Source organism: Furipterus horrens, unplaced genomic scaffold (assembly GCF_987537825.1).
Source record: "Furipterus horrens unplaced genomic scaffold, mFurHor1.1.pri manual_scaffold_7, whole genome shotgun sequence".
Taxonomy (NCBI): domain Eukaryota; kingdom Metazoa; phylum Chordata; class Mammalia; order Chiroptera; family Furipteridae; genus Furipterus; species Furipterus horrens.
The window spans coordinates 139,689,127-139,715,727 of NW_028327177.1; the positions used below are offsets into that span (position 1 = coordinate 139,689,127).

At 60.9% G+C, this 26,601-nt stretch overlaps 1 protein-coding gene across 1 annotated transcript; it reads right to left on the bottom strand.

Annotated features, from left to right (window-relative positions):
- On the bottom strand, positions 1-25,063 carry CELSR3 (cadherin EGF LAG seven-pass G-type receptor 3). Its single transcript, XM_090284685.1, has 37 exons — positions 21,322-25,063; positions 19,211-19,861; positions 18,313-18,538; positions 17,891-18,006; positions 17,450-17,538; positions 17,185-17,342; positions 16,604-16,767; positions 16,362-16,487; positions 16,102-16,271; positions 15,482-15,667; positions 14,816-14,932; positions 14,263-14,434; positions 14,020-14,161; positions 13,821-13,941; positions 13,366-13,549; positions 12,984-13,085; positions 12,754-12,768; positions 11,569-11,663; positions 11,140-11,349; positions 10,704-10,899; positions 10,320-10,475; positions 9,763-9,937; positions 9,016-9,183; positions 8,674-8,800; positions 8,380-8,586; positions 8,002-8,176; positions 7,669-7,781; positions 7,199-7,278; positions 7,107-7,109; positions 6,627-6,750; positions 6,203-6,319; positions 5,952-6,100; positions 5,643-5,752; positions 5,192-5,350; positions 4,479-4,679; positions 3,048-3,936; positions 1-1,705 (listed from the first exon to the last, which is right to left on the bottom strand). The coding sequence occupies exons 1-37, from the start codon at positions 25,061-25,063 to the stop codon at positions 1,678-1,680; spliced, it is 9,963 nt and encodes a 3,320-aa protein (XP_090140811.1). The 3' UTR covers positions 1-1,677.
- Positions 25,064-26,601: the final 1,538 nt, after the last annotated feature.

The window sequence follows — 26,601 nt, forward strand, 5'->3', positions numbered from 1 at the left end:
CATTTTCTATAGAAGTTTATTCCCAAAACAGAGCGCGGCTTCACGGAACGATTTACACAGACAGGGAAAGGGGCCACGGGGCTGCAGGGGGCGACCCCTGGAGAGGGGCATCTACAGAACCTAGGACATAGCAAGGACAACCCCCTCTTCCCACAGTGGACCCCTCAGCCCTTCAAGGGCTGGAATCGTTCTGGGTAAGGAGAGCAGGGGTCCAGGCTGGCGAGATTTGGCACCAGTCAGTAAAGTAGGACTTTTAATCTTGCAAACTGCCTCCCAAGAGTACGCGTGAGGGGGGGGGGTGTTGGCACGGAGCCCCCCACCCCCACCCCACACAGAACTCTACAGGCTTTTCCCAGCGGTAAGAGGATGCCTACTGTTCAGCTTCCGTTCAGCAGGGGAGTCAGGGCTGACCTTTGGCCTGGGAGCACGAGGGGTTAGAGACCCTTCCAGGTGGCCAGGTCAGGGTCCTCACAGGTGGGATCCTCCAAGCCCCTCTCCCGCTTTTTCTACCTTCCACTTGTAAACAAAGGGGGGAAAACAGTCTCAACTGTAAACAAAGTGTAGAAGTTCAAACGTTTAAGTCGTAAACAAAGTTTTAAAATGTTTTAAATCTTGACCTGTAAACAAAGTAACAAAATGTAAAAGTTCCCAGTTCTGGACATCAGACAAAGGAATAAAAACGAGAGTTTTGTGAACAGGGTCCTAACAGTCAACTTGCCCCTTAGGAGGGAATAAAGGAGTGGAACTGAGTCCCTTCCTGCAGCCCAGGTGCCCCGGGCCAGGGAGGTTCCTGTAAACATTCTGCTTCTTCAATTCCCTTATTTCTGCTCCCTTTGCTCTCCCTCCCACTTTACACTCCAAAATGAATTCTAGCTGGGGGCAGTGTTAGGGAATTAAATGGCACCACAGACGACTTCCGCTCACAGCAGGGGCAGCGGCACCCCCTGCAGGAGTGCCTGATTCGAGGCCTGAACCCCTCCCCGTGGGAGAAAGGGATGCCTGGCTCTGTAAACATGACATCTGCTGCTCCGCCAGCACCGACAGCATCAGTCCTAGGTCATAAGGCAGTAAGTGGCAGGGACCCCATGTCATAAACATCCGTCTGCATGGGGAGGGGCGGGGCCGCATGAGCCCGCCCTGTGAGGGGTCAGAGGACCCTTGTTTCCGAGACCAAGCCCCAATCCCAGAAGCTTAGCCCTCGGGGCACCCAAGAAAAAGCAAAGATCACTTCTGCGCTTTGGGGCCTGGCAATATTAGATCAACCTGGGGGCACAGGAGGCATCTGCCTGAACCTACCCCAGTAAGATGAGAAAAAAGAACATATGCTTTGCCAGGAACCCAAACGGGGCCGAATTCTGCACCTCTTTGCCTCTGTCCCCTCTCCCCCTCCCAGCCCAGCCTCAGAACCCCAGCCAACAGAAAAGCTGAAAAATAACATAAGCATATCTCTCTGGTTACAAAGGTACAAAATGTATAAAAGTCCTCCTGTCAGTTTCCAGGACCTGCACACCTGGCACACGCATGTTCACACGCTCACGGACGAGCATGGACACCCAGCAATGCAGCAACAGGGAAAGCTGGGGGCTGCCTTGGGGTCCGTCCCAGGCTCCTGGAGCCTCTTCCGTCAGCCCAAATCCTCCATTGCCCTCAGCTGCTCCTTGGCTGTCCGTCTGCCCCTCAGGAGTGACCCTCGCTTCTAGGAACTCTGCAGAATTGAATGAGGAGATCAAAGCTGGTTGCTGAGGGGACTGTGAATCAGGTGACTGGCGTCCCCCACCCACCCACCCAACTGGGCCTGGGCCACCTCCCCTCCCCTCCCCCATCACCTTTGCCTCTCAGTCCCTAGCCCCTTCATGCCCATTCTGGCGTTCTCCAGTCCCCTAAATCCATTCTGGACCCCCAGAGCCATCAGCAAGGCTCCTTGGCTGGCCACCTCTGTCTTCTAAGGACGTAGCAAGCACTTACTACGTACAGACACCATGTTAAGCACTGGACAGACTTTTGTCTCAAAAACCTCCACATCTCAGTTTGTTACTATGGACACATTTTGCAGATAAGGAAAATGAGGCTCAGAGGAGTCAAGTGGGACTCCAAAGCCTGATCCCCTGCTCAGTACCCCCAGCTCCACAGCCCCAATAGCCAGACCCCAAGGCTAAGCTGCAGAAGGACCCAGATGGTGCTCACGGCTCCCTCTGATCCTCCCCCAGCATCCTCCCAGAACCCCTGGGCCCCAGGCCCCCAAATCCCTTGCCCCACACTCTATTCTTCCCCAACTCTGCTCAGATTCTGTTGCTCTCCTGTCCTACTTCCAGGGTCCCTTTCCCCACAAACAGACCTCTCACCCTACAGACCCCCACAGAGCCTGACCTAGCTGTTCCTCCTCCTTAAAGCTCAGCTCTCCTTTTGGCTTCTAAGATCTGGCAACTCCTGGTTCCTCCCCACTCTTCTGTGACTCCTGTGTATATGGCTTCTTCTCGGGTACATCTGCCATCCCCTACCCCACAGATACCCAGGTCCCAACTCAATTCCTGTGTGCCCAACCCCACAGTGCCCACAGGCAGGAGGAACTTAATATTGATTGAACAAATAAATGAGAGAATGGTTTACCATCAGAGTTAGCTCTTCGGCCTGGCACCCATATCCTGGCACTACCCTTGCCCCTTCCTCAGCCCCCACTTACCCCGGGAGCACAGCCTCCCGAGCGGGCTCTGCCTCTCCCCCAGCCCCTCCCACAGCTCAGCCTTGGCTCCTGCCCTCCCACAACCATTAGCTCAAGCCCTTGGGAAGGCACCTATCTTTCCCCTGTGGCCCGGGGGGTGCCGGGGAGGGCGGCTGACCCCAATCACACAGCCAGCAGGCCCGTTAATCACAGCCGCACTCCCTGCCGGTTTCTGCCCTGAGCCTGTGGCCCCTGGCTGTGCTGAGCCCAGGGGAGCCCACACTGTCTGCCGACCCCCACCCTGTTCGGCGGCAGAACACAGGGCCGAGTACACGGGAGGTTGCCCTGAGCTGGCGAGGGTGTGAGGAGGTGGCTGGACCCTGCTTACTCTGAGTCCGGCGACAGCTCTGAGATGCTGTGGGACGTGGCGGAGCGTGGCGTGGAGGGTCCCAGCGCAGAGGTTGTGGCAGAAGGTGTGGCAGTGGTGTGGGGCCCCGAGGGCGTGCTGGAGGACTGGACGGAGGAGGACAGAGCTGAGGAGTTGAAGGAGGCCAGGATAGAGGAGAGGATGTCCAGCTGCTCTGTGGAGGGGCCATGGCTGGGGCCGCTGGCTGGGTCCTCCCGGACTCTGAGCAGCTGCGGGGGTGGCCCAAGGCCTTCTCGTGAGGGGTGCCAGCTAGGCATGTGGTCCAGCCGCTCCCCTGAGTTCGATCTCCTGGACAGAGAGTCCAGGGGCCGGGATGGCAAGAGGGGGTCCCTTGAGAGTTGCCGCTGGGGAGACAGGGGCAGAGGTGGGGGCTGCGGGTCAAGGTCCCGGGCACTGTGGGGCGGGGGCAGTGTGCTCAACCACTCGCCAGGTGCCCTTAGGTCCAGCGCATCCCGTGACCTGAAGCGGCTGGCCATGGCTCCGGGGAAGTCCCTGGGTGGCTGCCTCCGTGGGAGGGTGCTGCCCCGATCCCTGGGCTCCAGGCGGCCCGGCACAGCGTCCAGGCGCTCCTGGGAACCTGGCCGACTCAGGGCACGCAGAACAGGGGCAGGGGCCTCCTCCAGCCGCTCACGGCTCAGCTGCCGCCGAAGAAGCAGGTCCAGCTGTTCACGGGAGGAGTAGCGGCTGGCTGGCTGTGAAAGGCTGCCTGTGCCCCCTCCAGCATAGATGCGACCGTAGGAGGCAGCTGGCACAGCACGGTGACCCAAGGTTGCGGCACGGCACCAAGACAACTCAGGGACACCTCGGGTCTGCGGCACCAGTGGGCACTGCAGTCGGTTCTTCAGGATGCCTGTGGGGGAGCAAATGGGGCCCAGTGGGTGCATGGTGGGTGGGGACTTCCTGGGCCTAGGAACATGGCAGCCTTGGGAATCTCTGTGACGTGGGTTAGGGACAGAAACCTCTGGGAGAGGGACAGAGTCGGCTCCTGGCAATTCCAGAGAGGCCGCAGGCCAGGGGTCAGAGTGGGGAGACAGTAATCGCCTGGGTGAGGACAGGACAGTCCCCAGATGCAGGGGCAGGGACAAACCTCCCTATTACCAGGTCGGGTGGGAGACAGCCCCAGGTCCTGGTGATGCAGACAGGGTCAAAGGGCAGGAACCCCCTGGGATGGGGCAGAAGGAGCCCCCGGGGTTTCTGTGGTGCAGACAATTCCCCAGTTGTCGTGGGGCAGTCCCCAGGGACTGTGATGCAGGGTAGAGGAGCAGAAACCTCATGTCAGAGCGAGGGGATCCCTGGGAAGCACTTGGGATTAGGAGGATGAAATCCCCTGAATCAGGGCATGGGAAGTCGCAGGGGTCCCTGAAGCACAGGCCGAGGGCACACGGAGCACACCTTTCCTCTGGCGCTGGGCCCCACCCAGAGAGGTCTCATCCCCACTGGTCAGCGCCAGGTCTGGCTGGTTGTTGTTGGCAGCATCCTTGCTGGTGTCCAGGCCCAGGCGCCTTTCGGAGCCCCAGGTCTGCAGAGCACAGGGGGCAGCCTCACATTCCCCCAGGGCTGGCCAGTAGGACAGGAGGTCATTGCCATCCACATCTGCAGAGCCAGGACAGGTTACAGGGACTTATGACCCCTGTGAGCCAAACTCTGTGATCCCTGACCGTAATGAGTCCTGAAACCCTGGCTGTTCTCACTGAGCATAGAAGGCATCTCTCGACCATCAACAGAACCATCTGGGGGGTGGGGGGGTGGTTACTAACAAGCCTTCACTCTCAGCTGAAGGGGTGGACAGAGACTGGAGGTGGGGACACCGGATGGCTGACAGCGGAACCCCAACCCTCAGGGAACACCAGGGGCTGGAGGGATGACATGTCACCCTTTAACGTCCCTGACCTTGCTGTCCTGTTACCCGGGCCGTTCCTGGGTCTCTAGCCAGCAGAACCCTGCTAGGAGGCTGGATGGGAGAGGAGTACAGGGCACCAGTGATGACCCCAGGTTCCCAACAGGTTGGTCCCAGGAATCCTAAAGGGTAGCAGGGTCCCTGGGTCACAGCCAAGTGGAATATGGGGTGTCTCTTGGTCACCCACGGGGCCAGAGGGCTCCATGACCTTTGGGCTGGGTGAGGAGCCTCTCACTCTGGGCTGCCCGGCAGAGTGGACGCTGGAAACGCCCCCGTGTCCGGCCATTGTCCTCGCTCTCTGAGGACGGGATGGACAGACTTCTCTCCTCCTCCAAGGACAAGTCACTGTCAGAGTCGGAGTCTGCACCTGGAGGTGGGAAGGTCAGGAGAAATACCTAGCAGTGTCTTTGGGAGGGGAGGGGCTTGGGGAGTCTTGCGGGTGGCTGTAGCAAGGAGGATAGGGCTGGGGACCTAGGGACCCAGGAGAGCTTGGAGTGAACACAGGAACCAGGGCTGGGTGGCTGGGTGCCTCCTGGGGCAGTGACTTGGGAAGCCTGGCCCACTGCAGTCAACCACTGCTCCTAATTTGGGGCAGAAGAAAGGAAACTGGGGAGCGATCCTTTGCCCCCCTCCTCCCTGGCCCAGGCCCCCACCTCCACCAGCGTCTCGATGGAACATGGCTACATCCAGGTCAGTGGGGCCAGCGTGAGCCTGGAGGCTGTGGTCCGTGTGGTCAGCAGCTGAGCCGTGGCGAACCAGGACATTGTCCCTGGAAAGGCAGGAGCCCCCCATCAAAGAGGGGTGAGACGGAGAGCCTGGGAGGCTGGGTGTCTGTGCATGCGTGGGGGATGGCTCTGGAGGCAGCGACAGAGGCTCCCAGGGGGCCAAGACGGGACCTGGTAGCGCCCACCCCTGGTGGAGCGGGGCTGGTCTGAGCACATTCCCAGCACAGAGGCCCCTCCGCTCACCTGAGGCAGCCGCGGCCCCGCTGGCTCTCTTGGTCCTGGGTCCGGCCAGAGCGGGCGCTGCTCACCGAGGAGACGGTGGAGGCGCCCAGAGTGATGCGGATGAGGCCGCTCTCCTCGAAGAGGGCTGTGTTGTTGTAAACCCCAGGCCCCTGGGAGTGGGGGCACAGGGGTGTGAGCCAGCCCCGGAGGAGCCCCAGAGCCTGGCCTCCCAGGGTCCCCATCCTGACTCCCCAGCCGTGGGAGCCCCTCACCGTCCCAGGCGCCGGCCTTGCCTCCTCCGGCGCTGCCTTCCTGCCCAGACAGGCCGGTGTCCAGGCGGCCCGGGCATCTGCATTCAGGACACAGAAGAGCAGCAGCATGGCCAGGCCCTGCGGGTCAGCAAGGGTCAGTGAGAGATCGGAACTGAGTCAGAGTGCGGCCACCAGGGGGTCGGTCAGGGACCCGGGAAGGGAGGCAGGGAGGCAGCCAAGGCAGCGAGACATCTGAGGGGCCTGAGTGACTGGAGCCAGTGAGGGTCAGTGTGGCCAGCAGGCAAGCGGCCAGGAGCCTCAGTGCTGGTGACAGGCAGTCTAGGACCAGCCCGGTGCCAGTCACCCAGCCGATGCCCTGCCCAGGGCTGGGCCCCCCACTGTGAAGCCCCAGCAGGTCCGGGTGACAGAGGGACGCCAGCGTTACCTGGAGCCCACAGAGTCCAGCGTGGAGGTAGTGGAAGGCCAGGACGCTGTGGTTGACCGCCAGGAGGCCGAAGAGCCAGGAGGCGCTGACCAGCAGAAGGAGCAGAAAGGAGCTCCGAAGGGTCCTGCCACGGGAACAAGGAAGGACACAGGAGGACACGCAAGAGTCACACAGCGCTCACGCAGGAAACACAGGAGAAACACGGGTCAGGCAGGGAACATGGAAGGAAAAGAATTCACATAAAAACACGGAGGTCTCAGGAGGACACTAGGGGATATGACAGGTCACAGAAGGAGCCAAGTACTCAGAGAGCCATGAATGGACATGGGAAAACACACGGGAAGGGTGGCATGAGAGAACACATGGAAGATAGGAGGGCACACACGGGTGGGGCAAAGTGAGCTAGCAGGGCTGAAGCGCGTGCGGGGCCCAGACCATGTCGAGGGCACCAGAGAGGGTTGGTGGGCTGGGGCAGGTGACCTCCTCCCCCTACCCAGGAGCCCAGCCTGCACCCCAGACCCCACTCAGGAAGGGTGAGAATCCCCGCCCCAGCCCCCATACAGCCAACTCACATCACGGAGGTCTTCCTGGCCTCCCTCTGCCCAGGGGAGCAGGATGTGCGGGCAGCGAGGAGAAGCAAGGTCCCGTTCATCTGGACCCACAGCCGGACATGCGGAGCGGAGCAAGGCAGAGACAGAGGTGGTGAGACAGACGGACGGAGACCAAGACTCACAGAGAGAGAGTGGGACCAGGGAAACACGCACAATACGGAGATCGGAAACAAAGAGACAGAGAAGCTTAGAATCACGGAAAAAGTCAGAGACAGGACACCAGAGAGGGGCTGAGACGGAGAGACAGACAGGGACACAGGGAGGCAGAGGCAGGAGAGGCAGCCGCCCCGCGCCCCAGCCTCCTTCTCCACGCCAGCTGAGCAGGGAGCAGTAAAGGTCAAGACTAGGAAGCCTGCAGACTGCCACCTGGCACCCCTCCCCTTACAACCCCCAGGGGAGCACACAGGTGGCACCGAGTGCAGAGCACTCACCACAATGACAAGGACAACAGGGCCTGCGAAGCTCCAGATGAGGGGTTCACGGACTGAGATCCAGCAGAAGTCGGGGTTCCCGTAGCCCTCAGGATCCAGGCCGACAGCAAGGCCTGGAGGGGATGGGGGGGCAGGATGGAAGGGCTGTGTTCTAGAGCTGCGGAGCCTCTCACGTATGGAGAGAAGCCGGGATGGAGCGCAGAGCAGGCTCCTCCCGGAGCAGACAGCATGGGGGCGCTGAGGCTGGGGTCATGATCGGGACAGGGGGCAGGCCGTGTGGTGGACAGAGGTCAGGGGTCACAGCCTGGACGGGCCAGTGGGCAGAGCCCTCACCCAGCAGCACAGCAGGGACTCCCCAGCCCAGAGCGTGGTAGAAGCGCATGGCGCCGCGGTCCACATTGCGCGGCTCGACCTGCACGCGGTAGAGGTGCAGCCCCTGCACGAGGAGCCACGCGAAGGTGCTGAGGAAGAAGTAGTGCAGGAGGATGGCGACTGCAGTGCACAGCAGCTGAAGGCAGGGCAGGGCGTCAGGGCCGCGCCGCCTCGCTCTCCCGCCTCAGACCCACACCCTGCCCACCCCGGGCCTCCGCGTCCCTCCTCGGGCTCTATCCTGCCCCACACCCTGGCCACACCTGAAGCGTCCCTGGTCTCTGACCCTGAGCTCTGGCCCTAGGTCATCAGGACACGTGTCCCCTGGCCCTGACCCTGCACCTGGTTTTGGGTCCTGTGGATTCCCAGCAGGAAGAGGAGCTCTGCCACCCCCAGGGCGGCCGCCACGTTGGCATGGATCCCACGCGTGTTGGACTTGAGGCTGCGCAGGCTCAGCAGGACGGCCGCAGTCAGCAGCAGCGCGGCCACAGACACGGCCACGACCACATGGGTGAACACAGCCAGCAGCTCCAGGTCGCCCTCTAGCCGCTGTGGAGACAGGGGCGGTGGTCGGGGTGTCGCGCACTTCTGCCCTTTGACCCTCCCACTTCCTCAGGACCCTGAACGCAGCCCTACCTCACGGGGGGAGGCATCCATGAGGACCCCAAAGGTGCCTGTCCGGCTACAGCGACACCGTGCGTGGGACCCGTTCCTGTGCACCAGCTCACAGTCCCGTGCGGTCCACATTCCGTGCTGGTCCGCCCTGCGGCCACAGGGCGGTCAGACCTTCCGTCCACTCTGAGGAGTTCCCCGGCCCCGGGCGGGGCTTTGGTGGGAAGGGCTGAGGGTGTCCGGAGTTGGGAAGCAGCATTCCTCATGGGGCTGGGTGCACAGGGGCATTAGTGGGGACCCCAGGGACAGGCTGGGCTTCCCAGGAACTAATAGGGGATCACGAGTTTCCAGAGGGGAGGTCCTCACGGGCCAGGCGGGTCCCACTGCACGCAGATCGCCTTGCTCCGATTTGCCGTCTGTAGCAGGCGGAACTCAAGGCTGATTGGGGAATCCAGGTCACCACTCAGGAAGCTGCGTCCGTGGAACACAGCCACGCTGACCACCGGGGAGTTCATAACAGGGTTCTGGGGAAGCCTGAGGAGACACCCCACTTGGGCTTGAACACTGCAGGCCTCCCCAAGTTCCGACTGCCTACCTCACTGTCTTCGTGCCACTCGGCATGGCTGAGCCATGGTCTGGGATGCCCCCGAGTGGATGCTCTTCAAGACCAGCAGTCCCTGGCCTAGCTGGGTGTCATGGTTCTGAAGAAACCACAGGTTCTGTCCAGCTGAGGGGCTTCAGACCCACTGCCCACACTGGGATCTGAGGCCTGAGCAGCTCCAGACTGTTTGCATCAAACTGCGTTCTGGCCACCTGCACTTGACCTCCATCAGTCAGCCTGTCTTTGCCTGTCTCTACTTGGCTGGCACGCCTCTTCTTTATGCGACCGCCCTCACTGTGGCTCTGTGTCTGTCTGCCACTCTGCACACCTCCAGAGAACACATTTCACGTGGAAACCAGCCAGCATGGACAAGGCTCCCTGCAGCTGTGCATACAAGCGTCTCTGTATGACTATGAACCTGCTCATTTGCCCACCAAACAGCGGGTACTAAGCTTGGTAGACGCTTATGGAAAGTTCAGGGAGAAGGGCCTGGGATATTTCCGCCTGTGTACCTGGCACCCCGACGCTCGGCCTGGAACTGGGCCGGGAGCAGGCCCCCCAATGTGCGGTAGACGAGGAGGATGACAATGGAAATCCCAGGCTCGGCCTCAGGCTCTGGGGGCGCTGGGGGCGGCGCTACACTTGAGGTGGTAGAGTTTTCCGCGCTGCTGCTGCTTGTGGGCAGAACTGCCAGGGGAAGGGGAGCAGACACTGTCAGTGACCTCTGACTGTGGGCACTCACACACCCAGCTCTAAAGCCAACCCAGCATCAAGCATGGGAACTCCCTCCCTACAGGTCCAGAACTGGGGGGTGGGGGAGCAGGAGCGCATGAAGGAAGCATGGGGTCCCAGGGCTAGGTCCTGGTTATCAGGCCTGGGAAAGTCATCTGAGGAGGGAGAGATCTGGCAAGGGGAGCAAGCGTGGTGGCCAGAGGTGGGACGGAGGGTTGGCATGGGAGAGTCTCACAGGGGATCTGGCCAGGAATTGGCAGGAGGGAGACACGGTATCTGGCTTTGAGGTGGGAGGTGGAAAATAGGACCTGGCGGAGGGGTCACTCAAGGCTCTCACATTCGTGTGGGGATGGCCGTGGGGACTGGGAAGGCAGCAGCACATGGGTATGAGGATCCCAGGCATCCTGGCCTCGGAAAAGGTTGCTGTGGTAACGAGGGTAGCGACGGGTCCCCCGGGACGGGTTGGGGTGCTCCACGCGGTCGATGCTGAGCACTGCCCAGGAGGAAGACCAATGAGACCATCAAGGATCTTCTCCCCATGCCGAGGGCCCCACTCCCTCCTACCGCACAACCCAGAGCCCCCTTGCTACCAGAATGGAGCCTGTCCCTGTGCCGAGAGCAGTAGCCCAGCCTCCTGCCACTCATGTTGACATCCCCGCCTCTAGCCCCTGAGACCTCTGGGTCCTCGCCCTTTCACTGCCCCACCCCGCCCACCACATACTGATGTTGGGCGTGACCAGCCCCACGGGATTCAGGTATGTGAGTTCCATGTTCCTGGCGAGCGTGGCAGCGTACTCCTCCAGATGCCGCACCAGCCCTGCGCTCCCCGGGGAGTCCCCGGGGGCCCGCTGCCCCAGCGCTGCCCACAAGTCCCCGGTCTCCGGAGCCAGCAGTGCAGAGCCTGCCCACAGCAGATTCTGGGAGGAGGGGGAGGAGAGTGGGCTCAGCCAGGTGAGGTTGTATGAAGGGACAGGGCAGACTTGAGGGGTCTGGCCAGGTGCTCAGAGAGATCCCAGCAGGCAAGGGGGTGGTGGGTCTAGGGAGGACCAGACAAGGCGGACAGTCCAGGGCTTTCACTTCCCCAGGGCCAGGAGGGGCCTGAGCAGGGGACCCAGGGCTCGGGGTCCCGGGCCAGGGGAGCGAGGGCACAGCCTGACCTCATTGAAGTGGGCATCCTGTGTGGCTGTCAGCCCAAAGCCCTGTTGGTGGCTCTCGAAGGCCAACAGGTGGGCCAGCAGGCGGGCAGTGACTCGAACGTCTTGGCTGAAGTAGTGGTCAGTGTGGCCAGTCACCTCCCGCAGCCTCTGAGCCAGCTTCTTGGCCTCCACAGTATCCAGTGCTGTCTTGTTCAGCTCTAGGCCATCCAGCTGCCAGGACAAAGGTGGGGATGGTCACTGCAGTGCCTGCAGCCTTTCTCAAAAGCCTCACAGGAAGGGTTTGGCCAGACTGAAGGGCCACCAGGAAGTGCCCAGGACAAAGGCTGGGGCATGGTGTCCGGGCTACCACAGGCCTGGGGAAGCTGAGACCAGGGCTAAGGCCAGGGCCAGGCAGGCGTTGAGTGCAGGGCATGGTCTGGGCAGTCTCACCAGCAGACTGAGTTCTCGAAAGGCAGGGGAGGTGCAGTTGAAGAGGTCAGGCTCCAGCCAACCCTGGTCCTCATCACAGAGCCGCACGGCAGTACCTATGGGCGGGCGAGCCTGGTCAGGCTTGGGGCCTGCATACCTTCCTCAGAAGGTGACCACAGCACCTTCTCCCTCCCCAGGGGACGCTCTGAATCACAGACCAGAGTACTAGACATTTCTGGATAGACCCCTGGATGGAGCAGCCCCATTCCCTAGCCCAGGCAGGCCCCGCCTGCTTGTCAGTCAACTCCTGAAAGGTCTGTGACCATTTTGAACCACAAACTATATAAGTGAGCACAAGGGCACGACTGTGTACGCGCCCACACACACGTGCACACACACGCAGGCCAGGAAAGGTTCACAGACACATGGCCTGGGGCAAGCGCACACTCGCGCACACACGCATACACACACATACCCCAATGCTATCTGCACGCCCACAGATGCGTGGATCAGGACAAGCACACAGACACACAATGCACACACGTATAAGCAGACATGCTGACACAGACCCAATTCTCCAGGAGTAGTTTTCACACACATGTTAACTGCCCCAGTGATGACTTTGCTGCCATCTCTCTGTTGTCTGTGAGGGGGGGATGGGGGTAGTATAAGAACTGTCCTGGACATAATGGAGCTTGTAGCCATCAGCAAGAGGGACGCTAACCTTAACGCAGAATCCTCTCCCCCCAGGACAGATTCACAGACACGTGCGCAAGCACAGAAGAACACACACACACACACAAGCATGCATACACAATCTCTGTCCAGCCACTGCAGGGATCTCAGGCAAAGTGTGTGTGTGGGGGGGGGGCAGTCGTCTTTCGAGAACTCAGGCAGTAGGCAGAAACCTGCAGGGACCTCAGGAACTGAGGAGGTGTCTGCAAGGTCCTTGGGAAGTGGGAAGGAATTGTCAGGAGTCTCAGGCAGTGGGCAGGGGTCTCTGAGGACCTTGGGCATCAGAGAAGGCGCCCTGGGGTCTTCAGAAAGCAGGAAGGGGCCTCTAGGGACTTCAAGCAATTGGAAGTAGCTTTTAGAGACCTCAGGCAGTGGGGAGGGGTCTGCAGGGGCTTCAGGCAGCAGGAGGGATCTGCAAAAGCTCTGGCAGTGGGAGGAGGCAGCACACCTGAGCAAACACGTACCCCTTACCTGCACCCCGCAATCCTGCCCAGAAGCCAAGAGAAACAGATGGAGGCTCAGTGAGGTGTGGGGAGGGACCCAGAGCCCCTAGGAGGTAGTAAGGGCCCCACATTGACCCCTACCCCACTCCCATCTCTTTGCGGGAACAAGACCACCCAACTCAGGAAAAGAGGTGGCTCCAGCAGTCCAAGGACAGGACCACCCTCACCCTCAGCAATGCACCTGCCCCAGGTACTCACCCAGGGCCCCCCGAGGACAGGGCACTGAGGCCAAAATGCCAAACTTGGTCTGGGGCCACCACACTCCAGATCTCAGGGACTTGGGGCAGGCGTCATAGAGAACTAGGGAGAAAGGAGGCACTGAGCCAAATGGCCAGGGGCTGGGGCAAGTGACAGCCCCACCCACCGTCCCTTCACCATTCAACGCAGGCCCACCACCCACCACTCCACTGCTGGCCTCACAAGAGCTTGTCTGTCAGTTTCAGTGACAGGTTATCAAAGCACTGGGGGCAAATGTGGGGATCCCTTGGCATCAGTGTCTCCTCAGAGAATCCCCCTGGAGTCCCTGCCCAAGGAGCCAAGCATGCCACAGTACTTGGTGGCAAGCAGGGAGCCTGCTCACCTCGGCAGCCGCTGGCCGTCACCTCTGCAAAAGGACTGTCACAGCTGTTGCACTGGCGGCCAAGGGCGCCTGGGCGGCAAGGGCACTGCCCACTGTGGGGTGCGCACGACCGCGACGTGGAGCCCACTGGGTAGCAGTCACAGGGGAGGCAGGAGTCACTGCCGTGTGGTCGGTAGTGGAACTCCTGTTGGAGAATGGGCCAGTGACCTGAGGTCCGAGGTCAGAGCTTGGCGAATGAGAGGAACCCAGGAGGAACGGCCAAGGGGACACTGCGCACAGGCCAGAAGGGAGACTGGGCCTCAGGTGAAACTTACGGGAGGGGTCAGATATCAGGGACAAGGGACGGCAGTTAGGTCACAGGCCGGGTCAGGGGGCGGAAGTCAGCAAGATGGATAAGAATGACAAAGCATGGCTAGGGAAGAGGTAAAAGGCTGGGGGCCGGGGGCCAGGCACACCTTGCAGTGACACTGCCCAGTGGACTTGTTGCAGTTGGGGTCAAAGCCCTTGTGAACGTCACAGTTGCAGGGTCCACAGGTTGGGCTCCCCCACCAGCCTCGTGGGCACTGCTGGTCCATCCTGGGGGTGGACATCCAGGTGAGGTGGCTCCGTGATATCTCAGTGACCCTCCCATCATCTCAGCCCTTGGCCCCTTACCTGTGCTCACAGTGGTGCCCAAAATAGCCAGCTGCACAGTCACAGGTATAGCCATGGGGGGCTCCTGGGAGGTGCCGGCATGACCCCTGGTTCTGACAGGGGTTCAAGAGGCAGGCGTCCACACAGCCTGGGCCATAGTAACCTGCAGGTGGGGCCAGAGAGCTCAGGACACTGACCACGGAGCACGGGTGGGAGCAGGCGTCTGTCTCAGTCTCCCCCTCCTCCAGGCTCCCGAGGCCCCACCTGGCCAGCATTTGCAGGAGAAAGTCTGCCAGAGGTCTCGGCAGTCAGCATGGGGCGGGCAGGACCCAGACGCACAGGCATTGTTCACGGCACAGCCAGTTTCCACGTTCACTCGCTGGCTGGGCGGATGCAGGGCCAGGGACCCTGAAGGCGTGGAGCCAAGCCACACCCCCTGTGAACACAGCCAGCCAGAGGTGAGACCCACGTCAGGGCACCTCAGCCCCGAGTCCTTCAGAGAAAGCCACCTGGTCTGATGACTCCTGACATGCAGTCTCCCTCAACACCCTAGACCCTGACCCTAAGAACCCCAATTCAGCCCCCCAGGGGACCCCTAATTGTGCTGTCCTTGACACGGCCCTCTGAGGAGCCTTGATAATCTGAGCTGGCCTCTCACCTCCAACAGCACGGAACAGCTTGACCTGTCTCTGATGGCTCTGGGCACCCCCCCACCACGCACACACACACGCCCCTCATGTGAATGTAGCTTTTCAGTCCTGAGGCCCCCTGATCTCAGACCGCTCACCCCATATCATGTTCCCATGCTGACCCCCACCTGGATACAGCCAACCAGACCCTGAGGAACCTTCTCTTCACTGCTGGGGGCCAGGCCTCCCACATGGAGTCGCTTTACTTTCAGGCCCTGCAGCTCACTCCCCACTGCCATGGTGTCCTGGAGGAGGGGTACAGTCAGCACTGGGGATGCAGGAGAACCCCTGCCCTACCCCAGAGCCAGCCTTGGCCTTGGCCTAGCCCTGCACGACCACGCTTTGTCCCTGTGCACCAGGGGAACGGTCTGGGGGCAAGCTGCTCTCAGGTAGGAGGACCTGCTGGAGCACGGACGGGAGAGGGACACCAACAAGGGTCCAGGCAAGGGAGGGGCCCAGACAGGCACCTTTCTCCTGGACCCAGAACACACCCTGAAATCCTGTGCCCTGGAGCTAGAAGATTGGGGCAGAGACCAGCGAGGGTTTCCAGGAGTTAGCCAAAGTGCTGGCCGCCCCAAGACCAAGCCAGAAATGTGGGCAGCCTCCCTGACCTGAGCAAGGCCTGGCTGGTGGTCGGGTGGGCTCGGAGCACGATATGAGGACGCGGACTGCAAGGAAAACATCAGACTCTGTGCAGGTAAGGGGGTTGGGAGGAACTGGACTAGAGGTGGGAGCAGATGAGGTGGTCTGGTTGGAAGACTGAGAATAGATTACCCCAGGGTCAGAGGTCAGACCTGGAAGAGGCTAAAGTCCAGTGAGACCATGAGGATATGGTGGCCCGGCCGGCCACCTGGCTCCTCCTGCAACTCCAGCCGCAGATCGTGCCATCGGCCGTCACTGACAGTCACTTGGTCCAGGAGGAGGTGGGCAGCACGACCTGAGCCCTTGGTCACCGTCACGGACAGCAGCCCCCGATCCAGCTGTGGGTAGAGAGGCACAGACCTGGGGTAGGGCTCCAAGGTGGGCTGGGGCTGGGCATGTCGGCAGGTGAGATCAGTGGGCTCAGAGGCCAAGGATATCAAAGAGTAGAACCGCAGGAGCAAGGCCACATTGGGCACATACAGCTCTGTACCCAGGGACGCCACGTTGCTGAAAGTGAGGTTAAGGGGCAGAGGTCAGGACCAGAGGCTGCTGAGTGGTGTGGCTCGCACAGAGAGGGATGCCCTGTCCCTGAAGAGGATGTTATGGTGGGAAACAGGGTCAAGGGCCAGAATCCAGAACAGAGTCCAGTACGGTCGGAACACCTGGCCGAGAGGGATGCTGTCTGACTAGGCCCAGATTCAACAGGAATGTTGCAGGTGGCATTAGAGATTAAGAGCGGAAAGTCCAGGAGGGGTCAGGAAGACAGACGCACCTGACACAGCAGCGTGCTGTGTGGCCCCGCCTGCACTTGCATCAGGACCCCCCGTGTCGCCCGCGTTCGAAATGCCAGCCCCAGGTACCATGGCACAGACACAGCCATGTCATTTCCAAAGTCCCATCTCAATGTGCCGTTGCCACGGAAATGGTGGGGATGGGCCATGGCTGAGGAGATATAAGGAGCGAGGTCACAGACCCCACCTCAGGAAGAGAACTTACCCTGCAGGTCCCTCCTGCCCAATGCTGCCCACTCACTGAGCCGACAGTCTTTGCCACCAAAGCCCACAGGACAGTCGCAGTTGAAGCCACCCCACCGCTCCGAGCAGAAGCCATTGTTCTTGCACGGGTTTGAGTCACAGAAGTGGAGCTTGGCCTGGCAGCCTGGGAGGGGAGCGCACGTGGAGGATATGAGACATGAGGAAGGCACAAGTGCTAGACAGAACACAGGGGTCCACGCAGTCCTTTACCCACCCCGCCATGTGGGGGACATGGCCTACCTGCCATGGTGCCATTGTTTGCGACGAAGGCCGCCATGTCCACCTGGCGGCCATCAATATGGAGGTCCCGCATGCAGCCGACGAAGTCCTTGTGGGACACGGGGAAGTTCTCGGGGAGGTTGGGAACACCCCCCAGGAGCAGAGGGCCCGTCAGGTCCAGGGACCTGGGGGTCAGGGGCCCAGGTCATTGGTGGGACTGGAGCCAGGGCAGGGTTGCTCCTGAGGGCCGCAGGAAGTGGACAGGGTAGGACCCAGAGGCTAAGGTGAGTGAGGAAGGAGGGTAAGGCCAGGCTGGGGGAGCAGCTGGGGCCTTATTTCAGTTGGGGGTGCAAAGGAGAGCTCATGACAGGCAGAGGGTCTGGGACTGAGGGTTAGGATGAAAGACTGAGGCATGCAGGTGCCTGGGGCAGCGGACAGAGAAGGTGAGGTGAGGTTTCAGGGTCCTAGTGGGAAGGTGAAAATCTTAAGGTCCAGGGAAGGGTGGGGGGCTTGGCAGGCTGGAGTGAGAAGTGGGGCATGTGAAGGACTGGAGTGGGCTTTGGCAAGCAGAGGGCGTAGAGTTCAGGGGCTGGGGGCCTCACTTCTTGGAGCTTGTTTGCATGCCAGCAGCTGCACACGAGTAGTTTCCAATCTCAGCACCAAACTGCAGAGCCACGGCCACATTGCAGTCATCCACGCTCAGCACAGCCACCTTGTCCTTGGAGGGGCCCTGAGCACCCCCCAGGGCATCTGTCCGGGGCTAGAGACCCATGCACACCACTCAACAGGACCCCCAGGATGACCCCTGAGGGGCAGAACCTGGCATCCCAGCCCCCCCCATACTCCCAGGCCAAGGGTAGTGCCCACCTTATTGTAGTATCTCAGATGCACTGTGTGCCACTGCCCGTCACTCAGGCCCCCTGGAACCGTGGGGCTGACCACCGTGTTGGACTCACCTGTTGGGGGGATGCATGTGGAGGGTTGCCTGGAGCTGCTAAGTTGACACCACCCCCCAAGCCATGTAGGCATAGCTACTCCCAGGATGACCCTGGATGCATTGGATCACTCCCTCCCATTGACGACCACACTGGCTGGACCAGAGTGCCTTTGGACAGACAGGAGAAGCACACACCTCTTGGAGAGATGGCCTTTCCCACAGGGAACCCGGTCCTCACTGATATCTGTTTGGCATGGAGGTGTGTGCTCAGGTGTGCAGTGAGGCAAACCTGAGGGGATTCGGGACTTGCAACTGCCCCGTCTCACCCACGCATGCACCCGCCTGCCCACACACACCCTCATGGCGCCCACCTGTGGAATATGTGAGCCGCACTTGCCCGGCCACGAGTTCCAAGGCCAGGAAGTCGTGCTTCTCGTTCAGGCGCCCATTGTAGAAGAGTAGCCCACTCGAATGCACCGTTGCAAACCTGGGTGGGGGTGGGGTGGGCAGGGTGCATCACAAGCCAGTACCTCCTCACACCCACCATCCCTGGGACAAGAAGGTTGGCAGGGGAGCAAACCCAGGCTGGGGACAGGGGAAGCAACGAGAGAGGGTGGGACAGGCCAGTGCATGACCTCAGGAGCAGTGACGCTCTGAGACACCCAAGCAGGGCGTCGGGGACGGGGCGGTGGCCTGTGGGGCTGCAGGATGGGGCAGTCAGGAATCTGAGTCAGGGTCTCGCAGGTAGCAGGGATGGCGTGGAGGCGCGGAGAGATACGGGGCGGGCACCTACGAGAGGGACAGCGTGAGGTGGAAGCGCTGCCGCAGGCCGCGGAACATGACAAACGAACTGGGCGGGAAGGAGCGAGCTGACACCTCGCAGCGTGGGCCCTCAAAGGCGCTGCCTGCTGGGCACTGGCAGCGGAAGCCGCCGTCGGGCCCATCCGCACAGGTACCCCCGTTGCGGCAGACGCCGGGCACACAGCGTCCGGCCTCCGTGTCCAGCTCACAGTCTTCTCCTAGGGTGAGGCCAAGGTCAGAGGCAGTTACTACGACGCTGGCAGGCTCCCCAGGGGTCGGCCCACCCCCTGACCTCTCCAACCCTCCACCCCCCTCCCCCGCACCCCCATCCCCCACACCCCCATCCCCAACCTCCCACCACCAAGGCCAAGGCTCCCAGTTGGGTTTCAACTCCTCTGCAATGTCTAGCTCCCTGTGGACCCGCCCCATGGGGTCCGGCCACCACCCAGCCCCGCCTCCGCACGCAGCCACACCCCCTTCGCAGCCTCAGCCCTGACTTTATTTATTTTTATTATTTTTTAAAGATTTTACTTATTTTTAGAGAGAGGAAAAGGGAAGGAGAAAGGGTGGGAGAGAAGCACCAGTGTGCAGTTATCTCTCGCACACCCCCAACTGGGGATCTGGCCCGCAACCCAGGCATGTGCCCTGACTGGGAATCGAACCGGTGACACCCTGGCTCACAGGCCGATGCTCAATCTGCTGAGCCACACCAGCCTGGGCTCAGCCCCGATTTTAATCCTTGGTGACCTAGGCCCGCTCAGGGCCAGGCTCTATGGCTGCTGGTCTCGCTGCGCCCAACCCGGCCCGGGTTGGCTCGAGTGACCTGGTCCTCACTTGCACTGTGGAGTGGCCCTCCTGCTCTGCGCGAGGCCCCCGCGGCTCCCGCTCACCTGTGAAGCGCGGGCGGCACACGCAGGTGTAGCCGCCCTCGCGCCGCGCGCAGGCGCCGCCGTTGCGGCAGGGGCTGGAGTAGCAGAGGTCGAGCTCGGTCTCGCAGAAGTCTCCGGTGAAGCCCGGCGGGCAGCGGCAGCGCAGGCCTGCGATGGGCTGGATGGGCCGGAAGAGCGTGGAGGCCGAGGCCAGGAAGGGCGCGGACGAGTCGAAGCGCAGCACCGACACGCACTTCATGTAGTTCTCGCAGGGCTCGCGCAGGCACACGTTGTCGTCGAAGGGCAGCACGTCCAGAAGGGAGCGGGCGGCCAGCGCGGCGCGGCGCACGTACAGCTGCTCCTGCAGCTCCTCGGAGCTGAACCAGGGGCCCGCGGCGCCCGCCCCGGCCCTGCGCGGCGCCAGCGCCGAGAAGCTCACATTCAGCACAGTGCCCCCCACGTCCGTGTCGTTCTGGATGTTGAAGATGAAGACGTCCTCGGCAGGTGTGGCAAGTACCGCGGCCACGCCTTCCAGAAAGTGGCCCAACAGTGGGGACAGGAAGCGCTCCTGCCACATGTTCTCGAGGCGAACGGTCAGGCTGTTGGCCAGCAATTCTTCCGTGATGATGACCACGCGCAGCACACACTGCGCTGTCACACTGTGCAGCCCATCTGTGGCCAGGGGTAGGGGCAGTGGTCAGTCTGGGGTCAGCGGCTGCCCACCTTAGGACACAAGAGGGCTGGGGCCAGTGACTGCCCAGTCTCCCACCACCTGAGTCAGCAGGCTGACCCTGCCAGGAGGCAGGGGGGGCTGGGGCTTGTGACCGCCAGCTCTTGCAGTGCCAAGGTGTCAGCAAGCGACTGCTTCCTCTCCCTTCCCTCCAACACAAGGAGGGGCCTGAACCAGCAGCCCCACCCCCACCGCCAGTGCCCATGGGTCTCCAAGTCATTCCTCCAACAGAACACCCTCGCCCAAGTTATCAAGCCAGCAGGCCACCCCACTCAGGACCCAAAGGGGAGCCAGAGCCACGGACCAGCCCTCCTCCTCCATTCCCCAGCACTGCACAACTGGCAAACACATCTACTCCAAAAAACAAAGAGAGTTCTCGGTCAGGGATCACCAATCCCCTACCTCTCTCTGGTCAGCAAACTCCTTTCCCGTGGCACTCGAAGGGGCACTGGCCTAGTGACCACTCAGCCCTATCCCCCCAGGTCATAAGCTCCCTCTCATCAGGAGGGTCTTGCACCCTGACTTCGTCCACCCTCAGCATTCTTAGGTCAGGAAGCTAAACTTGGGTCCTGCCATCTCAGTGACCACTCCCAGAAATGAAAATGGGGTGCTTATGTGCCTTGTCCCCAGACCATAGCATACACTGGGTGGTTGATGAGCACTGGTTGATAAATGGAGGCTCTGCCTTCTCTTGCAGTCCCAGGAATCCATACCCCAGAATTGGGGAATATACACTAGTAAAGTCCGTCTCCCAACCTCTGAAGCCTCCAGTAGGCAGCATTGCAAGAGCCTCTCCCACCTGCACCCTCCTATTAGGGAGGACTTTGTGAAAATCTGGGGTCGTGCAGGCAGGAAAGAGGCAGGTGGACCCATGGATATCTTTCCAAAGCAGGGCTTTGGTCAGTCCCTTGGATAGTAGCCATGCCAATATGGGAACACTTTCTGCCTGAAGCTGCCAGAGTAAGCTGCTGTTCCTGACCACTAAACTATTGGCTTCCCTCTCCTACACAGATGGGGTAAGGGCCAGAGAGGACCCCAAGTAACCCATCATGTAAACAGAGGTGCGGTGTGGGCTGACTGGCTTTTCCTGCAACCTCTAGGGCATTAACCCAGGACCTCCAGCCTTTCAGAGGGAGAAGCGCTAACCTTAGGGTAGTAGACAGTTAATACAGTCTTTATAGAAGCTGCTAGATGCCCCACAATCTTTAGGGGTTCTGGAGAGACTTCCCATGACCCTAAACAGGGATTATGGGAACTTAATCTGCCAGGTCTAGGGCAGGTCCTACAGGGTGCAGGAACCAAACATTTAAGGGATTCTTAGAAGGCACGGAAATCCCTCTTTGGGGCCCCTGAGCCTGGACAGTTTGAAATCCCTGGGTCATTTGCCTGCCCCGCCCCTTACCTGTGACAGTCACCAACATGGAGGCCACCAGTGGGCGGTTGTTGTCTAGCTTTCGGCTGAGTCGAAGCTCTCCACTGGTCTGGTTGACCACCAACAGCTGTAGCTCATTGCCCCGCTCAAAAGAGTAGAAGAGGTGGTCGGAGACATCAGGGTCGTAAGCTGGGATGCGCCCAATGATGCCTGAGGGGAAGGTGTCTGAGCGGTTGGATACATAGTTGTTGAAGAGGATCTGGAAGTTGTTGAGCACAGGGCTGTTGTCATTCTGGTCCACCAGGCGAACATGTACAGTGGCCCGACTGACCAGCGGGGCAGACGTGGCCTGCACCACAATCACATATTCCTGGCGAGCCTCATAGTCCAGGTCGATAAGTGCCGTCAGCTCTCCAGAGAAGATATCCATTTGGAACAGCTCAGGGATGTTCCCCTCCACGATCTGGTACATTATATGAGCATTGGGACCATCGTCAGGGTCCACTGCAGTGATCTGGGCCACCACAGAACCCACGATGCTGTTCTCCTTCACTCGAACCTCAAACTCCTCAGCTGGGAAGACAGGTGCATTGTCATTCACATCCTGCACTGTCACCTGGATGCTGACTGGAGTCCGAAGCGGGGGCACACCTCGGTCCACAGCGTAGGCAGTAAGTTCATACACTGGTATGGCCTCCCGATCCAGCCGCCTCACTGTGCGGACAATGCCAGAGGTGGGCTCAATGGTAAAATCTCCATCCCCATCTTCCCCATTCTGGAAAGTGTACTGGACCCGGCCATTGGCATGAGCATCCCGGTCGGTGGCTGAGATCTGCAGGACACTGGTAAAAGGTGGGGCATCCTCAGAGACCAACCCCGTGTAGTGGGAAGCCACAAATTGCGGAGCATTATCATTCACATCATTGACCATCACCTCTACATAAGTGGTGTCTGCCTTCTGTGGAATGCCGTTGTCTCGAGCTGTAATAGCCAGTGTGTAGGTCACCTGATCCTCATAGTCCAGTGGGGCCTGTAGTGTAATGGCTCCGGAGTCTGCATCAATGCGGAACTGGGGCAGGTTGTCCTCCAGCAGATAAGTGATACGAGCATTCTCACCCACATCATCGTCAGAGGCACTGATGACCACCACAGTGCTACCCACTGGCCGGTCCTCATTCACACTCACTGAGTAATGGGCACTTTGAAAGACAGGCCGGTGAGTGTTGGCATCTGTGATGTTGATGTGCACATAGCAGTGATCGTGAAGGGCACGGTCAGATGCAGTTAGCACCAGCTTGAAGTAGCGTTCCTGCTTATAGTCCAGTGGCAGAGCCAGTGTCACCAGACCTACACCACCCTGGGTGCTGATGGCAAAACGATTCCGAGTGTTGCCACCTGTGATCTGGTAGCTGATGGCACTGTTGGCATCGCGGTCTACAGCAGTCACACTTACCACACTGGTGCCCACAGCTGCATCCTCATTCAGCCGTAGGTGGTACTCCTTCATCGTGAATTCAGGCCGATTGTCGTTAACATCCAGCACAGTAACTGTGACACTGGCTGAGGCTGAGAGTGGGGGTGAACCATGGTCTCGGGCCTCCACACCAAAGAAGTAATGCTCCACAGACTCACGGTCCAGGGGACCACTCACAGAGACCCAGCCAGTTGCACTGTTTATCACAAAGGGAGTATCAGGTGCCACACCAGTAAGAGAGTACTCCAGTCTCGCATTCTCCCCATGGTCTGCATCCACTGCCTGAATGTGGATGACAGAGTGGCCCAGGGGTGCGTTTTCCAAGACAGATACCTGGAAGGGCGTGCTGACAAATATAGGAGTATGGTCATTTATGTCCACCACCTGGATGCTGGCTAGGCCCGTGTTGTTGGACAGCGGAGGCCGTCCTGCATCCTGTGCCCGGATGCGCAAAGCATACTCTCGTTCTGCCTCAAAATCCAGAGGTGCCACCACTTGGATCTCGCCGGTTAGGCTGTCGATGGCAAAGTGACCACGGCTATTGCCGCTGATGATGTTGTAGTGCACTAGTCCGTTGGCGTCCTTGTCTCGGTCGGTAGCCGTGACACGTAGCACCACCGTATGGGGGCGCACATCCTCACGCACCTGAGCCACGTAACGCTTCTCGCTGAACTGAGGCGCGTTGTCGTTTTCATCCAGTACGGTTATAAGCACACGCACGGTGGCAGAGCGCGGCCCGGGCTCTTGGCCCTGGTCACTGGCCTCCACCACCAGCTCATAGCTTTCCATGTGCTCACGGTCCACGCGACCGCTGGTGCTGATAAGGCCCGAGCGGGGATCAATCTCAAAGGCAGCGGCAGCGGCGGCGCGCGTAGCTGGCGGCCCCACGAAGCGGTAACGCAGGTTGGCGTTGGGGGGCGCGTCGCCGTCGGTGGCACGCAACTGCAGGATGGGGTAGCCTTCCTCCACATTCTCGCGAAGCGTCTCCCGATATTGCGCCTGCTCAAACACTGGCGCATGGTCATTGCGGTCGGCCACTGTAACGGCTACCATGGTGGTGGCCGAGAGGCGCGGCGAGCCGTGGTCCTGCGCCGTCACGCGCAGATAGTGGCGCTCCATGCTCTCGCGATCTAGAGCGGCCTCCGTGCGGATGAGGCCGCTCTGCGGGTCGATGCTGAACAGCTCCAGCGAGCGGCTATTCATAAGCGCAGCCAGCGAGTATACTAGGCGGCCAGCCTCGCCCGAGTCTGGGTCCTGCGCCACTACGCGTAGCACTGCGGTGCCCGCCGCCTCGTTCTCGGGCACTAGTGCCTGGTAGTTGTACTGCGGAAACTGCGGGTGGCGGTTCGCGGCGCGACGGGGTCGGACCCGGCTCACTAGGGGTATTCTCCAGGGTTCTGGCCCGGCCGGGACCCCCGGGGGCCGCGGTCCAGAGCGCTGCGGAAGGAAGCGGCGGCTGAAGAGACCGCGGGAGCGCATGCGCTTGGGCGTCGGCTCGGGAACTGTCCGATAACCGCGCGGTGCTGAACCTGAAGCGGGAGCTGTCCTTGCCGTGCGCGGTGCTGAATCCAGCCCGGGGCCAGAACCCGCAGCTCCGGGAGGGCAGTCCACCCGAGTGACTGTCCTCTCGGCTTGGGATATCAGGGTTCTCTCGATTTGACCCCTGCGCCCAGGCACCCACAATTCTCCACAGCATCGCCTGGTTCCCACTTTTTGGGGGGCGCCTCTCCCAGCATTCCTCTGGGAGGACACCAGCTTGGAACCACGGGGCTGAACCAGAAGGTCTGAAGAGAAGGGCAAACTGTTCTCTGGGTCCGGGACCCCTGGGGACAGAACCTCTGGCGACAAACTATCTCTTCGTGAGGGTCCTGTCTGCCTGCAAGAGGAGACCTCTGGGCGCCAGCATAACAGAGACCTTGGTCCCTGTTCTGTCTCTCGCCCACGGCTGCCTAATGCCTGGACCCCGTATTCCGCCCTAAGCTCCGCGTCCAGCTGCTCAGGGGACCCTCGACCACTCTGGGCGCTTTGCCTTCCTCCTCGGAGCCCCACGAAGATAGGCTCCCTGACTCCTAGGCCAGGCTCTCCACCCTCCCGGGCCACGGGTGGCTCGGGACAAAGAGCTAAGGCCCTGCTGCCGATCTGAGCCCCTGACCGCGTAGCTGCAGCTACTCTCGGGTCCCAGCCTTGGACCCCGCCGTCCCCCAGCTCCTCCCGGCTGAGAGGGAACAAAGAGAGGAGGAGCAGGAGGAGCGGGGTCGTCGATCCCCTGAAGCCCCACCACGGCGGCTGGCTCGCCATCACCCCCCGCCTCCCAACACGGCCTCCACTGTCCCCTGCTCGGGTCCGGGCCTTGGGCCCGCCCCGCCGCTCGGGCCCCCTCCCGGGCCCCTGCCACCGCCCCGGTTCCCCGCCTCTCGGCCTGTCGCTCCGCGCCACCGCCGCCACCCTCTGGCCACCATCTACTCCACTGCCAGAGCCCCTCTGTAGTGCGGCCCCGGCTTTTGCCGCCCCCACCAGAGCATCCCCGACGCTGCTGCCGCCTCCCGCCGTTCCAACATGGCTCCCGGACGCCGCGATGGTTCGTTCCACCTCCGCCCCGAAGCCTCAAATCCGGTGGTACAGACCGTCGCGCATGGCCACTCTGATTATCGAAGCTCTCACCGCCATCTTTACTAATGGCAAAGCATAAGCGCTGCCCGCGGTGCTGAACAGGGTGTGGAGGGTGGTCGCCCTCGGATCCACCCTCTTCTCCAGTGGCCAACGCCCTCACACGCCTCTCTCCTTTTAGGGCGCTGTCCTAGCTCCATCTCCCAGTCTTTCTTCTGCTTGCAGGCCTCTTGTCGCTCTTCCTGAGCACTAGTTCCGAACACTGTCCCGGATTTTGGTTTGAAAACTTGGCGCACAGTTAGAGTTCTCGTTACTCTTGAGAGGGGGATACCATATGGAATCTTGGGGGCAGACAGGGCGATGGCTGTGGGCGGGGCAGGGTACCTGGGGCGCCAGCAGCCGGAACAATAGCTTTAACTGATCGATCAGTGAGTTTAACTCCTGAAATGTCGCGACCACCTCCCTGTTTCGAGCTCCCTGGCGGAGCAGGAACAAGAGGTGACCCGCTCGAGGCGGAAGCATAAACCAAACTCTTCCCTGTCTTGACGGCCCCCAATAGTCTCCCGTGGCTGGGGGTCCTCCACTGGAGGCTACATCCCCTCCCTCTCTCCAAGTGGCAGGTCTCGAGTACTCTGGGATGCCACGTGGAGCCCGGTGTTGCCACACGGCTATGGGCCTGGCTCTTCGGATGCTGGCCGCTCGGACGTTAACACCGCGTCCCTTAACCCCTTGAAGGGTATACGGAGGCTCAGTGCTACTCCCCACAGTTGAAGCCAGCTCTTCCTGCTCAGTGCAACTCTGGGCGAAAGTCGGGGTCGGCTGGCCAATGGGCAGGCGCGGAGGAATGACGCCACGGATGACGAGAGGGGTGGTGGATGAACGCCCCAGCGTTCCAATCAGAAAGTCACCATCTCTATTGGCACAATGGGAGGCTCCGCCCCCGGCGGCGGACTCATTGTCCGGGGAGAGGGGGCTTCGCAGGCTCCAGGATAGCCCAGGAGGCGCTCTACCAACCGGCCTGAAAAGGCAGCAGCGAGAGCGGGCTGCAGCGCCACGTGCAGAAGGCATGGGTGTCCCAGGATCGAGGAGGGGGTCAGGTCAGGGGCCCAGAATGCTCCAAGGGGCGCGTCTCCTCCTTGGAACCAGCGGAGGACCCCTACTTAAGGTCTCTGGCCCCAAACGGTAACTATGACATCATCGTCAGCCAATCAGACAGCGCACTCTTTGGC

Excerpts from the sequence above, each read along its gene's own strand:
- CELSR3 (XM_090284685.1), bottom strand. The coding sequence starts at position 25,063 with ATGGCGAGCCAGCCGCCGTGGTGGGGCTTCAGGGGATCGACGACCCCG. Across the intron at positions 18,539-19,210 it reads GTGCCGCCCGCGCTTCACAG|GAGAAGACTGTGAGCTGGAC; the intron begins GTGAGCGGGAGC and ends GCCTCACCCTAG. Across the intron at positions 7,279-7,668 it reads CTGTTGTCCTTGTCATTGTG|ATGAACGGGACCTTGCTTCT; the intron begins GTGAGTGCTCTG and ends CTGTGGGTCCAG.